This window comes from Lethenteron reissneri, chromosome 27, assembly GCF_015708825.2.
Source record: "Lethenteron reissneri isolate LAM-NWPU_2019-01 chromosome 27, ASM1570882v1, whole genome shotgun sequence".
Classification (NCBI taxonomy): Eukaryota; Metazoa; Chordata; class Hyperoartia; order Petromyzontiformes; family Petromyzontidae; genus Lethenteron; species Lethenteron reissneri.
Genome location: NC_083805.1, coordinates 18,288,078 through 18,303,998, shown reverse-complemented (window position 1 = coordinate 18,303,998; position 15,921 = coordinate 18,288,078). Strand labels below are relative to the sequence as shown.

Sequence of the window (15,921 nt, the reverse complement as noted above, 5' to 3'; positions counted from 1 at the left end):
CTCTATTCATTAAGGTTCCAGTCAACGAGTCACTTAAATGACATGATACACTAGTAAATAAGACAGGTTTACTAAAATATATTCCAAAACTAGCTGACCATTGTCTAAATAACACTTATTTTTTATGGAGAGGTGATTTATTTAAAAAAATATATTTTAATTAAAAAAACAATTAAAATACAGTATATCGCGGGAGTAACTGACAAATTACCTCGAGTTTTGCAAAAGCAAAACATCAAAGTAAGATTTGGTAAGGTACACAAAATCCAAAAACGAGTAACTTGTACTAAATATGAATTGCCTAAATTATTAACAGAAGGTATCGGATTAATTGCTTTAATTTCTTATGTGGCAGATGCTATATTGGAAAGACGGGATGTAACATTAGCGTAAGATTAAAAGAACACCAAATAAATATTAAATACTCTCAAACACAACTGTCGTCAGTTGCAGGGTTTGCTTGCCAACAAGGACACTCATTTGATGTTGATAACGTTGAAGTGTTGTGTAAAACTAATTATACTGGCCAAGACTAATTCGAGAATCCATTGAAATTGAAATACAAATAATTGTAACCGCTCTTGACAGCTACAGGATTAGTACGTATTATAATTCCTTATAGAGGAAACACATACTGGTTAACTATTAACACATTATGCAAATAAAATACCCCCCCTTCTCTGATCTCTGCACGTGATTGAGTTCAGGTGATGACGTCGTCCTGCTCTATTTTAGACCGGAAGCAGGTTGATTGCTTCACTATTCTGTAAAATTGCCCGATGATGCTGGATGTAATTGTAGTCACTGTGAATCTTACTGTGTGGTGCGGGCTTGCGAGGCCACGGCGGATAATGTTGTCATTATGTGCAGCCTGGTTACTGGGAGTGGTACCAGCCCTAGCAGGGCTTGGGTGAGCGCTGGTTAGCATGGAAGCACCATGTACAGTGTGTGATGCAGGCTCTGGTTGACCTGCTGACACATGACCGGACGATATTGGAGGGGGGCCACCAGTAAACGGCGGCCGCTGGCTGGTCACGTGGTATAACGGAGCTCTCGGGAGCCTTCGGGAAAGAGATCGAGAGATCTAGAAGGTGGGCGGGGTGAGGGGCAGAGCCAGCCCCAGCCCAGCGGCTCGGGGTTCTTCAGGTTGTTGGTGAAGAAAGACCCACGTCGGGTTGAAGAAGCCTCTTGCCACGCGGTCCGGGACCCAGCTTGTGGTCCAGACCGGGATAGCAGGACGTGTCTAGTTCTGCCGTAGCATGGTTAGATGGGCGTTCAACATCCAAGTGTAGATTACGTTATGTTGTGTTGAGTTGATTCAATAAATAGTGTTGATCCTAAGACATCTGCGACTCAGTTGGACTCACTACAACTGGTGTCAGAAGTGGCCAACTTGCTAAGCTGTAGCTAGCGATAGACAAGTCATGTCGACACATGGCAGAGTTCGTGTACTGGCGTCGGACGACGAAGATGACGAGGAGCTGATTCCGTCTATGGCCGACGAAGAAGGAGCGGAGGCGCTGCCGGCAGAGCAAAGCGCAGTCGGGGCGTGCGGCGCCTCGCCTTCGTTGGAGGCACACGTCAGGGACGCGCACAGCCATCTCGCTGACCTCCTTCAAGCGGCGTCCTCGATCCTCGTCGAGATGCGGTCCCTGCCCTCCCTCGACGGCAAAGGAGGGATTGGCGGAGTTGTCCGGACGGGGCGATTCGGCCGCCATTTCACAAAAGGCGGGAACAGCGCTGAGCCCGCCAAGCTTGAAGCGGGGACGTCCTCGTCGATTGTCATCCAATCGCTCCGCCGTCGACTGCCCTTCATTAAATAATTTGTTTCCACCAGCGGCGACTGGGCGGCATTTAAGCGGTGATTTCTCACCAATACCGAATTGGCGGAATGGTCGGAGGTGGACGCGCTGAAACCGCTGCCCGCCGCCCTCGATGACAATGCCTTGGTGGCGTTCCTCGCCATTCCACCGTCCGAGAGGTCCACCCTCATGCAGGCATTTGACCAGATGGCCGCTGTTTCCGGGCCTCCACTGAACACCCACCAGAAGTTCGCTGTAAGACGAAAAGGGAATGGTGAGTCGGCTCTCGCCTACCGAAGTGCGCTCTTGGCGCTGGCGAAGGCCGCGTTCCCAAAAAATGACGGCCTTGACGCCTTGGTCCTCAAGAAGATGTTGAGTCTCGCCAAAGACCTCCATACCGTGCTCCCCGCCGAGGATGGTGAGGTGTCTTCACTCAAGATCGCCAGGTGTATATAGGCGCAGCAGACCCTGAAACGTGACAGGGTGTTGGTGGCATGTGCTGCGTCTTCCGTGGCGCCCGGAGCCCACGTGGACAAGGAGCCTGCTCCTGCATGGTCACTGCACCAGCAGAGCGGCGATCGTCAGGGTGACGGTGATTGGCGGCGGGACGACTGGCGGTGAGTGAGGTCTGCATCATCCCAGTTCAGCCGTGAACGGGTCGCCTGCTACAACTGCGGCCTGCCGGGACATGTCTTCCTATGACTCCCTGCTTCCTAAGGCGAGTCATGGCGCACCCCACACTCGGCCCCGGGGTTCACTTCACCCATCGGGGGGGTCTGATTTGCGTCGGGGTTGCACGTGGTTTCGGGGGGAGTCGGTGCGTGGTCGCGATGTGCGGCTGCTCTGACCGGTTACTGGGCGTAGTACCAGACCTAGCGGGGCTTGGGTGAGCTGGTTAGCACGGAAGCACCATGTACAGTGTGCGGTGCGGGCTTCCGGTGAGGGAGAGAGAGGGAGTGTCAGCCAGCCAGGATTACATTGGGGCATGATACGCTGGTTGACCTGCCGACACGTAACTGGACAATATTGGAGGGGGGCCACCGGTGGATGGGGGCCGCTGGGTGGTCACGTGGTATAAAGGAGCTCTCGGGAGCCTTCGGGAAAGAGCTCGAGAGATCTAGGTGGGCGGGGCGAGGGGCAGAGCCAGCCCCAGCCCAGGCCGATATAACGGGGGCCCCGTGAGGGGCTCGGGGTTTTTCGGGTTGTTGGTGAAGAAGATCCACGTCAGGTTGAAGAAGCTTCAAGCCACGCAGTCCGGGACCCAGCTCGTGGTCCGGACCGGGATAGCTGGATCGTGTCTAGTTCTGCCGTAGCGTGGTTCGTTGGGCGTTCAACACCCAAGTGTAGGTTACGTTATGTTGTGTTGAGTTGATGTAATAAATAGTGTTGCTCCCAAGACAACGTCTGCGACTCAGTTGGACTCACTACATAATTACCAGCTAAACGTTGTACTACTCACATTGTAAATGTTGTGGATTTACTCTCCAACACACTGGAGGGCTGTAATAACTATATGGTGTTTTGTTTACTTGACAAAGCCCTTACTAATTGGCTGCGTCGGGTGGAGGGTTTCGACATATTTATACTTCCGCTTAATCTCACCCAAAAACCTTTATTATGAAGAGCAGTGTATGCACATGTCGCAAGAGGTCAAATGATTGGCACAACAAGTCCTGCTTTGACAAGGCGTGATATATAATGTATAAATAGCACTGAAATAAATGTTATTATTCTGTAATGATTCATTTTTGTTATTTCACAAGACCTTTCTATGTAGGGTAGGAAATGGCACTTCTACCATTTCAAAAATGTCAATGCGTGGTCTCACCTTAAAAAAATTTGGCTGAATTGGACGAAAAATAACATACGATACGTTCCCACGTGTGGTTGTGGTTATACAAACGGCACAGATGTTGAAAAGTTAAAATGTTTGCCGAGTTTCCTTGTGGTAGAACTTATGTTGTGTGAGAGCAAATTAAGAGAAAAACCCAGCACATTTTAGAGTCTCAAATTCCAAGATAATGCAGAATTCCATCTTTGTCTATGTATATACGTCATATACAATGGGTGTAATTGATATTATGTAGCCTAAAAACGAGCATGAACGCTTCAGCAAAGATCAAATAAAGTGACTTGAGACAACTCGGTAATGTTTCTTAATACTCTATTTTACAATGTCTACGTTCAGTTATTTTTCAATCCACTGCTGCATGAAGGCCTCCCCACGCCATGAGGGCCTTTGGCGGTTATCTGACAATTTAACACGCTAGAAAATTTTGGGTGGATGAAAGCAGGTAGCATAAACGTGGGAGTGGAATCTCAGTGTACATCTTAACACCTATTTCGGCAATAAAACAGGAAGTGTTAAGATGTTCAAACACGACATAGATACCTATTGTAAAGCATCAAGTCTGCATTAACCACAAGTGCTTGTGGCAAAACATGCTTTTGATAATAATATATTCGTTATCTTTGAAACGGATTGGCCTCCACCAGAAACAGCCTTCCCTTATAGCTTCTAGATTTGAAGCCTTATAGCCTTGTCTCACCAGTGTGAGGACAGAGAACGCCGAAAGGCTAACAGTTCAAAGACAATGAAAGTATCAGAGCACTTATAGTCTCGGTGTTTCAAAATCTTAACATCTCCGGTTTGATTGCCAAAGAGTAACAACTTATTATTTTTTCCAAACAATGTTCCAAAAGGGCTGCAAAACGTATTACTGATGCAAATTGTAATCTGATAAGGCCTTCACATCCGCGATGGTTGGGTTCTGTAGGTACAGTACTGACTGCACTGTGTTTATATGGGTGAGGGGGTAAGAAGGTTCCCTGTCCGACTAAATAAATGGGAGAAAAATGAAAATGTGGCACTATTAATCCTGTACGGTAATATCTCAATATACAAATATGCTTTCATGTAGCTTTGTATACTGAAATTGTGTATAATGAATTACTTAATAGAACATTAGTACTATGAATATGCGTTCCCAGCCTTCGTTACTATTAGCAAGCCACTGGAGCTATGCACTTTCAAATCTAAATTGAAAACGAATATCTTAGTTCGATATACACTTTAATGGTGGCCAACCACAGGTACACTGTCACCCAAAGCAAGGCGATCCAACAATTCTCCTTTTCGAGCTAAACTGATCACCTTTGTCTGCCTTTTACTCCTGCGCTCACTTCCTCCACTCGCTCGACACTTAAGAGCTCACGATCGAAACATAAAAAAACACAGATACAGTCTGCTCTCCTAAAACGCGGTAGTTGCGTTTTTGAAGAACACCGCGTGATGTAAAAATAGCGTTATAATAAATAATATATAATACAGGCTAAAGCACAGTCCGCGAGTAAACGTGAGACCGCGTACGCAGGCTGAACAAAGACTGAGGCGCGTGGATAGCATCCAAAAGCATCCAGCAGCATCTCGCCTTGTTGCGATGCTACGCCGAGGCAGCGGTACAACTAATTATTTATACTCGTGCAACATGGTTTCGTTTACTTCGTTGCGTTATATCCAATTCGCATCCGCGTTATATATGTAAATATATTCCCTGATACATTCATCGCGTTATATCTAATTCGCGTTGTGGAAAAAAACGCGTTATAAGAGAACAGACTGCTAGGCAAAAATAGCACAAGAGTCACTTGAGGAGTAATAAGTAACATTACAAAAAAAGTTTTTTTTAAACACGCTTGTATGAAATGTACTAGTAATGGCAGAACTCCAAGACTCCAGGAAGTGGCCCCGAAGCTTGCCATAACGTAAGAGATCGTGGTGATTTACAGCCAACGTCAGTTGAGCGTGGACAATTACACCCAAGCCAAAACATCACATATAAAAAAGAATGTTTAAAAATATTTTTTTTCGTGATAGAATATAGTATTGTCATCAGTATGACATAAGTACACCAAGTTTGCAGTCGATACCACATTGGGAAGTGGGTTAAAATTGAGTTACAAGATTTGAGGATACAACGACAACAACGACGACAACAGACAGAGTGAGTTAAAAGAAAGTGTGTAATAAACAAATAGGTAATATTAAAAAAAACATGCTTTAATAACATGTACCCTACTAGTAATGGAAGAACTGCACGACTCCAGGAAGTGGCCCCGAAGCTTGCCATAATGTAAGAGATCGTGGTGATTTACAGCCAACGTCAGTTGAGCGTGGACAATTAGACCCAAGGCGAAACATAACATATAAAAAAGAATGTTTAAAAATATATTTTTTTTGTGATAGAATATAGTATTGTCACTATGAGATCTCTTTTACCAGTGGCAAAATATAGTAGTAGGTTTTTACCATTTTAAACTGGTACAAAACTGACACCTTTATTCAAGGCATCATGTTTGCAATAACCACAACACAAGTAGTCAAAAAAGCAAACAAAAAGAAGCAACTCTGATAATGATAATAATATGCACTGTCCTTGAAGTTGATTGGTCCTCACCCGAGACGGCTTTCTTTAGAGCCTAATCCCCAATGGTGTTGGACCAGATGACACCAGAAGGCGTACAACTCAAACACAGTGCAATATCAGAGTCTTGAGAGCTCGGGGTAAGCATTGACACTATGAGATCTCTTTACCAGTGGCAAAATATAGTAGTAGGTTTTAACCCTTTTAAACTGGTACAAAACTGACACCTTTATTCAAGGCATCATGTTTGCAATAACCACAACACAAGTAGTCAAAAAAGCAAACAAAAAGAAGCAACTCTGATAATGATTGCCACTGGTAAAAGAGATCTCATAGTGTAAATGCTTACCCCGAGCTCTCAAGACTCTGATATTGCACTGTGTTTGAGTTGTACGCCTTCTGGTGTCATCTGGTCCAACACCAATGGGGATTAGGCTCTAAAGAAAGCCGTCTCGGATGTGGACCAATCAACTTCAAGGACAGTGCATATTATTATCATTATCAGAGTTGCTTCTTTTTGTTTGCTTTTTTGACTACTTGTGTTGTGGTTATTGCAAACATGATGCCTTGAATAAAGGTGTCAGTTTTGTACCAGTTTAAAAGGGTAAAAACCTACTACTATATTTTGCCACTGGTAATAGAGATCTCATAGTGTAAATGCTTACCCCGAGCTCTCAAGACTCTGATATTGCACTGTGTTTGAGTTGTACGCCTTCTGGTGTCATCTGGTCCAACACCAATGGGGATTAGGCTCTAAAGAAAGCCGTCTCGGGTGTGGACCAATCAACTTCAAGGACAGTGCATATTATTATCATTATCAGAGTTGCTTCTTTTTGTTTGCTTTTTTGACTACGTGTGTTGTGGTTATTGCAAACATGATGCCTTGCATAAAGGTGTCAGTTTTGTACCAGTTTAAAAGGGTAAAAACCTACTACTATATAGTATTGTCATCAGTATGACATAAGTATACCAATTTTGCAGTCGATACCACATTGGGAAGTGGGTTAAAATTGAGTTACAAGATTTGAGGATACGACAACAACGACGACGACAACAACAGAGTGAGTTAAAAGAAAGCGTGTAATAAACAAATAGGTAATATAAAAAAAAATTAAACACGCTTTAATGAAATGTACCCTACTAGTAATGGAAGAACTGCACGACTCCAGGAAGTGGCCCCCAAGCTTGCCATAACGTAATGGACGGTGGTGATTTACAGCCAACGTCAGTTGAGCGTGGACAATTAGACCCAAGCCGAAACATAACATATGAAAAATATTGTTTAAAAAAGTTGTTTTGATAGAATATAGTATTGTCATCAGTATGACATAAGTATACCAAGTTTGCAGTCGATACCACATTTAGTAGTGGGTTAAAATTTAGTTACAAGATTTGAGGATACAACAACAGACAGTGACTTGATAGAAAGCGTGTAAAAAATAAACACGACGTTTCGATCGCAACACAAGCAACTTTTTCTTGGTTCTTTCGGTAAAGTCACGTGACTTTACCGAAAGAACCAAGAAGATGAATCCCTGCAGTCACGAAAGCTTTAAATCGAAATTTAACAAGCAACTTTCTTCAGGAAAAGTCACGTAGGTAAAAACATTAAAAAGTAAAATAAAATAAAAAATAAAAAATCACGACGTTTCGGAGGCAACACAAGCTTCCGTGTTCAGGTGGTACCGTCACAGCCACGACAGCTGTATCAAGTAAATGAGAGATTTCAAGAGTTACCACTGCGTTTATATAATAGTTGGAGAAGGTGGTGGGGCATGGGCCGCATCTTTATTATTAATATGGTAAGGTGAGGCTTGAGACTAAGAATAGACTGCATAACAAAGGCTGAGCCTTATGGAGAGGTGCGGTTTGTGACTCAACCTGTAACAGGGAGACCAACACTAAACATGGTAAAACAGTAATGGTTGTCTGTCAAATAAGATTGGCAAATAAGTGTAGTTAAATCTTTTTAGCATGGTTAATCACATCTTTCCAATGATTACTCAGTTTGTAACCGTCATCACGGTTGAAATTATGTCTGTGTTTGTATATTTGTATGGCTTCGTGTACAAACCTTTGATGGTAGCCAGGAGGTTTGCAGAGAACCTTGGTATCAGAAAATACAATTTCATGAGAGCCCACCGAGTTGTAGCAATGATCGGCAACGGCCGAAGAATCAGTTCTGCCGTGTTTCAGATCTGACTTGTGCTCGCGGACACGATCAGAAACATGACGTTTCGTTTCTCCAATGTAGCAATCACCACAAATGCAACTCAATTTGTAGACTCCAGGATACTGTAAGTCAGGAACGGCATCCTTCACAGATAGAATCAAATCCATAAAAAAGGCACCCCGCTACGACCCATCGTGTCGACAATAAACTCTCCTACGTACAAACTAGCCCGTTTTCTATCAGATACTCTGCTCCCCTTCACAGGCAAGACCTCTTCGGCAGTACTCAACTCAACCCAATTAGTCTCTGTGGTTAAGGACATGGTACTATCTCCTGATGACATCCTCGTCAGCTTTGATGTAGTATCTTTGTTCACCAAAGTCCCTGTACCGGACACCCTAACAATAATTGAGGACTTAGTCCAACATGGATTGAATTCTGATGTACCTGCGCTGGTTAGGCATTGCCTCACCAACACTTATTTTACCTGGAATGGCACCTTCTACAAACAGAATGAGGGTACCCCTATGGGCTCCCCCTTGTCACCAGTTATAGCCAACATGTTCATGGAAAAGTTTGAATCAGACGCCATCCAGACATCCACCCTGCGTCCTTCCTTGTGGAAGAGGTATGTGGACGACACTTTCGTCATCTGGCCACATGGCCTCCCAGCATTGAACCACTTCTTGGACCACATCAATTCTAGACACCCAACTATCAGATTCACCATGGAAGTGGAGAAAGACGGTAAACTACCATTCTTGGATATTGTTTGAGAGGAGGCCTGACGGATCCTTGGGACATTCTGTCTACAGGAAAGCCACCCACACAGATTCCTACTTGAAACCGGATTCCCACCACCACCCATCTCAAAAGAATTCTCTCATCAAAATGCTATACCACAGAGCCCATAGCATTGCTGACCAACACCACCTGGCCGGTGAATTAAGACATGTACATCGGGCCCTCAGGATGAACGGATACTCTGACCGCACTATCCGCCAAGCTGTCTCTCCCACCATACAGAAACAGCCACATGAAACTCCGACCAAAACTATCACGTTGCCATACATAGCAGGCGTGACCAAAAAGATCTCCAAAATTCTAAACAAACATAAGATCCAAGTCCGATTCAGTACAGTGCATAAAATCCGTGATTTGATTCTATCTGTGAAGGATGCCGTTCCTGACTTACAGTATCCTGGAGTCTACAAATTGAGTTGCATTTGTGGTGATTGCTATATTGGAGAAACGAAACGTCATGTTTCTGATCGTGTCCGCGAGCACAAGTCAGATCTGAAACACGGCAGAACTGATTCTTCGGCCGTTGACGATCATTGCTACAACTCGGTGGGCTCTCATGAAATTGTATTTTCCGAGACCAAGGTTCTCTGCAAACCTCCTGGCTACCATCAAAGGTTTGTACACGAAGCCATACAAATATACAAACACAGACATAATTTCAACCGTGATGACGGTTACAAACTGAGTAATCATTGGAAAGATGTGATTAACCATGCAAAAAAGATTTAACTACACTTATTTGCCAATCTTATTTGACAGACAACCATTACTGTTTTACCATGTTTCGTGTTGGTCTCCCTGTTACAGGTTGAGTCACAAACCGCACCTCTCCATAAGGCTCAGCCTTTGTTATGCAGTCTATTCTTAATCTTAATTTTAGAACTTTCGTGACTGCAGGAATTATTATTTGGTTCTTTCGGTTAAGTCACGTCTAAAGATAAAATAATAAATTAAATTGAATAATAGCATACGACGTTTCGATTGCAACACAAGCAATCATCATCAGGTATAATGAAATAGCGACATAAAATCTAACCAGAAAACTATAGACAGACATATTAGCAGACAGATATCACCAAGATACATAGAGGGAGCAACACAGGTAACAGAGAGGGGTGATCATCTCTGTGGGGTGGCCTTAAATAGACAGAGGGGGGAGGAGGCAGAGAGAGGGAGGGGGTTAGAGAAAACATTTGCATATCAATGAGTGGTCAAAAAACAAGGTTCTGCAAGTGCGATGACAAGGCAAGCAAGTCTGAAAATCAGGAGGACAAACTAAAATTCAATAACCTAGTAAAATATCGAAATGTAATGTAATACAACACAGAGGGTCGGTCAACACACAATTAACGCATAGCCTGGTTGATTACGTGACTTAATAATTCCTGCAGTCACGAAAGTTCTAAAATTAAGATTGAACCACTTCCACGGGGAAGTTTTGAGTTTATCCTTTTTTTCTCTCTCTCTTCTCTCTGCCTGTGTCTTCTCTTTGGAATGTTCACACTTAAATTCTAACTTAGCAATCTTTGAAATACGTAATCAACGAGGCTATGCGTTAATTGTGTGTTGACCGACCCTCTGTGTTGTATTACATTACATTTCGATATTTTGCTAGGTTATTGAATTTTAGTTTGTCCTTCTCCTGATTTTCAGACTTGCTTGCCTTGTCATCGCACTTGCAGAACCTTGTTTTTTGACCACTCATTGATATGCAAATGTTTTCTCTAACCCCCTCCCTCTCTCTGCCTCCTCCCCCCTCTGTCTATTTAAGGCCACCCCACAGAGATGATCACCCCTCTCTGTTACCTGTGTTGCTCCCTCTATGTATCTTGGTGATATCTGTCTGCTAATATGTCTGTCTATAGTTTTCTGGTTAGATTTTATGTCGCTATTTCATTATACCTGATGATGATTGCTTGTGTTGCAATCGAAACGTCGTATGCTATTATTTAATTTAATTTATTATTTTATCTTTAGACGTGACTTAACCGAAAAAAACAAATAATAGTCTATTCTTAGTCTCAAGCCTCACCTTACCATATTAATAATAAAGATGCGGCCCATGCTCCACCACCTTCTCCAACCATTATATAAACGCAGTGGTAACTCTTGAAATCTCTCATTTACTTGATACAGCTGTCGTGGCTGTGACGGTACCACCTGAAGACGGAAGCTTGTGTTGCCTCCGAAACGTCGTGATTTTTTTTATTTTATTTTACTTTTTAATGTTTTTACCTACGTGACTTTACCGGAAAAAAAAACCTAAGGATATGAATCATTGCAGTCACGAAAGCTTCAAATCTAGAATTTCTTCAGGAACACTACTTTACCGAAAGCCCAAAGAATATAAATCGCTACAGTCACGAAAGCTTTAAGTCAAGATAGGAAATGAGAGCTTAACCCCAGAGATAATATTGCTGCACCAGTACAGAGTTAAAACAACGCTGACGCTGGAAGTGAAAGATCCAAGCTCTCCGCAATGCCGAGCCCTCGGCCACCAGATACTTGACAGAAGCTGTTCCTTGACAAGTCGGATGAGATTATCGTGACGTGAGCAACCATCAGCTACACAGACAAAGCCACCCCACGCCCGTAAAGCCCTTAACAGACTTTTGGGGCAAGTGTGGTTAGCCAGAAGCACCTTTGAAGGCCAGCACTGTGGCACACGAGGGGGTGGTGTGGCCAACTCCACGCCCGTCCACCTTTGTCTCCCGAGTGGCGATGTTTCTCATTTGAGGCTAACTTGACCTAGGGAAAGCCCAGGATCGGTTCAGATAATCGCCACTGATGTTGACCGTGAGCGGGAGTCGAACTCGGGTCGCCAGGTTCAGTAGCCCAGCGTGCAAACCGCTGCGCTACCGCTCCCCACACAGACACACATCTATACACCAACACACCCGCCATTCGCCACAAAGGGGCGGTGACGTCACCACGGCGCCTGTGCCAGGCCAGGTGCACTTTCAGACCACGTCGAAGGCCACATACACCTACACACAAATAGACACACACCTACACACACAGATACACATCTACACACACACAAACTGTTGAGGCAAGTGCTGTTAGCGAGCACTAACCAAGGTCGGAACGGCACACAAGGGGGTTGGTGGCAAGCACAACGCCCGGCCATCTTTTTCTCCCAAGTAGCAATGTTTACACATCGCACTCGGTACTCATTTGAGGCTGAGTCAATATAGGGGAGGCCCAGGACCGGTTTAGATACTTCTCACTCGTGTTGGTAGTGAGCGGTAATCGAACTCGGGATACCGAGTTCTTAGCGCAGTGCGCTAACCGCTACACTCCCGCTACCCTATACACACACAGCTAGACACAAAGACTAAGACAAAGATCCCCCGTATAACTTTAACCGATCGTTGGGGCAAGTGCTGTTAGCGAACACCTATGAAGGCTGGCACGGCACACAAGGGCTGCCGCTGCCCCCCCCGGTGCCCCCCCCCCGGTGCTCCCTTCCCCCATCGCCCCTCCCCTTCCTTCCACATCCCCCGCCCCTCGGCGTGGCTCCCCGAAACTTGCCATAACGGAAGGGACCGTGGTGATTTATAGCCAACGTGAGTTGAGCGTGGACAATTAGACCCGTACAAAATATTGTTTAAAATTATATATTTTTAATTTTTTTAATGATAGAATATAGTCCTGTTATCAGTATGACATAAGTATACCAAGTTTGCAGTCGATGGCACATTGGGAAGTGGGTACAAATTGAGTTACAATAAATTTTTGAGGATACGACAACGGACAGAATGAGTTAAATAAAAATCGTGTAGTAATAATAATACAATCGGGATGTGGATGGCGGCACACCGGCTACAGACCGCGACTGTACTGCGCAAGTACAGTACCCCTCCCCCAGATGAACTGGAGTACGAGCAAGAAATCGCGAATACTGGACTCGAATTTCTCAAAAGAAAAATTTGGGAACTTCTTATTTCGTAAGGGGTTGATGTAGATGCAGAGGCAACGACCACAATTGCACATTCAAATGGGCAAGCCTGATAACCACGTCAGGAACAGCGAAGTGCATCGCTGTGACATCTCCTTGGTATTTGTGGATCGGGCATTGCCTCGTGAAACGTTGTACAGTCTGTTCTGGATGACCATAGTCACACACTGAGTTTTTAATTTAACATGTGTGCATCAGGTATGCGCATTACTGCCATGGTTTATGCGGATACGTTTTGTGGTAGACAATTAGCTTCGTGGAAGGTCAAACCCAGGGATCTTCTGCGTTGGGCCTTTCATACTAAACTGCATCCACCGCACAAACCATGGAGCAGAAGATGGCAGCCTTCACGTGGCCCACTTTTAAGTGAGAAATCACGATGAATACCATCAAGATCGATCATCAATATCCCGGTCTCCAGAGCAGCAACACAATCCGCGAATGAAGAAGTTTTACTGGAATTGTTAAGGAAGGGATATGTATTTTTCGCTTCTTCGGCACCGTATATAGCCAACCGTGCTAATCGGAGGTGCGAGAGGACAACAAACGAACCACTAGAGATGTAGAGCTGAATGAGCGATGTGGATTCTAATGGTGATCTAGAAGGGCACGAGATCAATTGTCTGATGCACGTTGTAATAATGTTGTAGAATGAAGAGAGATTAAAATTGGCAAAATTGCGTCTATTCTATATGTAAATAACCAGAGGAAGGGCCTTTACATCAGAACCAGCAAATTAAATGCCTGGCTTTGCGTCATCAACCACCTCAACCCAAAACTCTTAATGAGTAATGTGTGGTATATTAAGGCGTTAATTTATTAATAAATGGATAAGTTCCTGTTTGTGGGCGGTATGCTCATGGCCAGCTGCCGTTTGGCTGTGGAAATCTCACTCTGAGTCGAGTACTGTGTAATATTTTCATCGGCTGCGTAAGTAACACTGTTTGGAAGCTGTGTGTCTTTGTATGTTGTCTCTATGTACACTGCGTGACAAACCCGACGCCCTGAGTTCGATTCCCACTTATGGCCAACACAAGTGGCGAATATCTGAACCGGTTCTGAGCCTCCCCTCGGTTGAATCAGCCTCAAATGAGTTACTGGTACTTGTGTAAACATTGCTACTTGGGTGCTGGCAAACCACCCCCTGGTGTGTCATGCCGGCCTTCATAGTTTCATACGTACTCTTACTCGTGAACGGCACTTGCCTCAACAGTATGTTAAGCCTATACGGTGGATTTTTGTCTTTGTGTAATGCTGCATGAGCCTGGCTGACCTGTTGTCCCATGCTATAATTATATTTAACTATTTTATTGTTTACCCAGGAAAGCCTCACGAGTCTCGACTAATTTATAGGAGGTTCCTGCCAATTTTACACAGTATAGGGGACAATGATCTCCCACGTGTAATCCCAATGGAGTATTTGGCAGGCCAGGAGTAGTGGAGTGTATCATTGCTGTGATGTCTCCTTCATATTTGTGGATCAGGCATTGCGTTGTTATATGTTATATGGTTTGTTCTGGATGACCACAGTCGCACACTGGAGAGTTTATAATTTTCAATTTGTGCATCAGGTATCCGCATCTCCTATGGTTTGTGCAGTGGATGCGGTGTAGGGTGGTCCATGAGCTTCATGGAAGATTAAACCCAGGAATCGTCTGCGTTTGGTCTTTCACAAGGTGTTTGTTCGTGAGTTCTTTTGAACTCCATTCAGCTCTCCAAGCTTCATCGGGGTTGAATTCGCATTGTTTTAGGTTAAGCGCATGGGTCCAAAAGGGCTTGGCGTGACTTCAAGCGATGATGAACGTTATCGAGGTCTCGGTGAATGGAAAGGCGACTGTTTTTCTGGATTCGCAGGACTTTTCAGAGGGTTGCAGTGTTACGGCGGATAGGTGGGGGAGATATATGTGACAGCACGGGCAGCCAGGGTGTTAGGATCGACTTGAGGGTTCCAGTGATACACTGCATTGCAGTGTTCAGATGAACAACACCAGGTCGAGTGGTGACTTCTTCTGGTCTATTCTGGTGGACAATGTTCGGCTACAAAGTACAACAAGGGCCATAGTTAATATCCGTAGCACTGGTGCTGATGCTCCTCAGCTTTGTGATTGCTCGTTTATGGGCACAAGGTTAGACCCCTTGCTTTGGTCTTGGTGGCTACCTTTTTGTGGTGATTGTGAAAGGTTAGCGTATGGTCCAGATTCACTCCGACATAAGTTGGAGTGGGTTCATGTGACAAGGGCAGCCAGGGAATTGGGTTTAACTTGAGAACAACAAATGTTTTATCGTGTCCATTGCTCGTGGCTAATGGACATGGCCATGACCAATCCGCACTCAACAGAGTTGTGAAGAATGCTCAAATTACTCCCACGGACTGTACGGTGTTGGGGGAGACCCTCGTCCAGCAGTGGATTGACGAAGAGGCTCGATAGGAAACAGTTATTTAGTCGAATTGTAACTAAAAATCTGTGGCATTGCAGAAAACCACTAAAGGGGGGTGAAAAGTTTACGTTCGTAATTGCTCCCGATTTACCGTTGACCATATCGGCAGATTAATCATATAACCGAGTTGGCATCTTCTTTCCTGACAGACGGAGGTGGATGGAGTCACGTGATCACGGCTTGGACCATTTAATGAGCATCACCATGGCAACCGTTGCAATGATGATTATGGTGGTGATGGCAACGGCAGGAGTCAAAGTGATGGGTGAGAGCTACAGAGAGGAGTGTGTGGTGTTTGTGTGTCTTTACACGTACACC

General features: G+C 44.6%; 1 protein-coding gene across 5 annotated transcripts in view; it reads left to right on the top strand.

Annotated features, from left to right (window-relative positions):
* The window catches only part of LOC133348678 (uncharacterized), a 63,941-nt gene that overhangs the window by 22,767 nt on the left and 25,253 nt on the right, over positions 1–15,921 (top strand). For 4 of the 5 annotated variants that reach the window (XM_061561623.1, XM_061561622.1, XM_061561621.1 and 1 more), the window contains exons 1-2: positions 14,011–14,094; positions 15,753–15,868. In XM_061561623.1, coding sequence (XP_061417607.1) covers positions 15,763–15,868 — 106 coding nt within the window. In that variant the 5' untranslated portion in view covers positions 14,011–14,094; positions 15,753–15,762. Of the gene's footprint in view, positions 1–14,010; positions 14,095–15,752; positions 15,869–15,921 lie in introns of those variants that run through there. The other variant, XM_061561620.1, reaches the window with a different exon arrangement.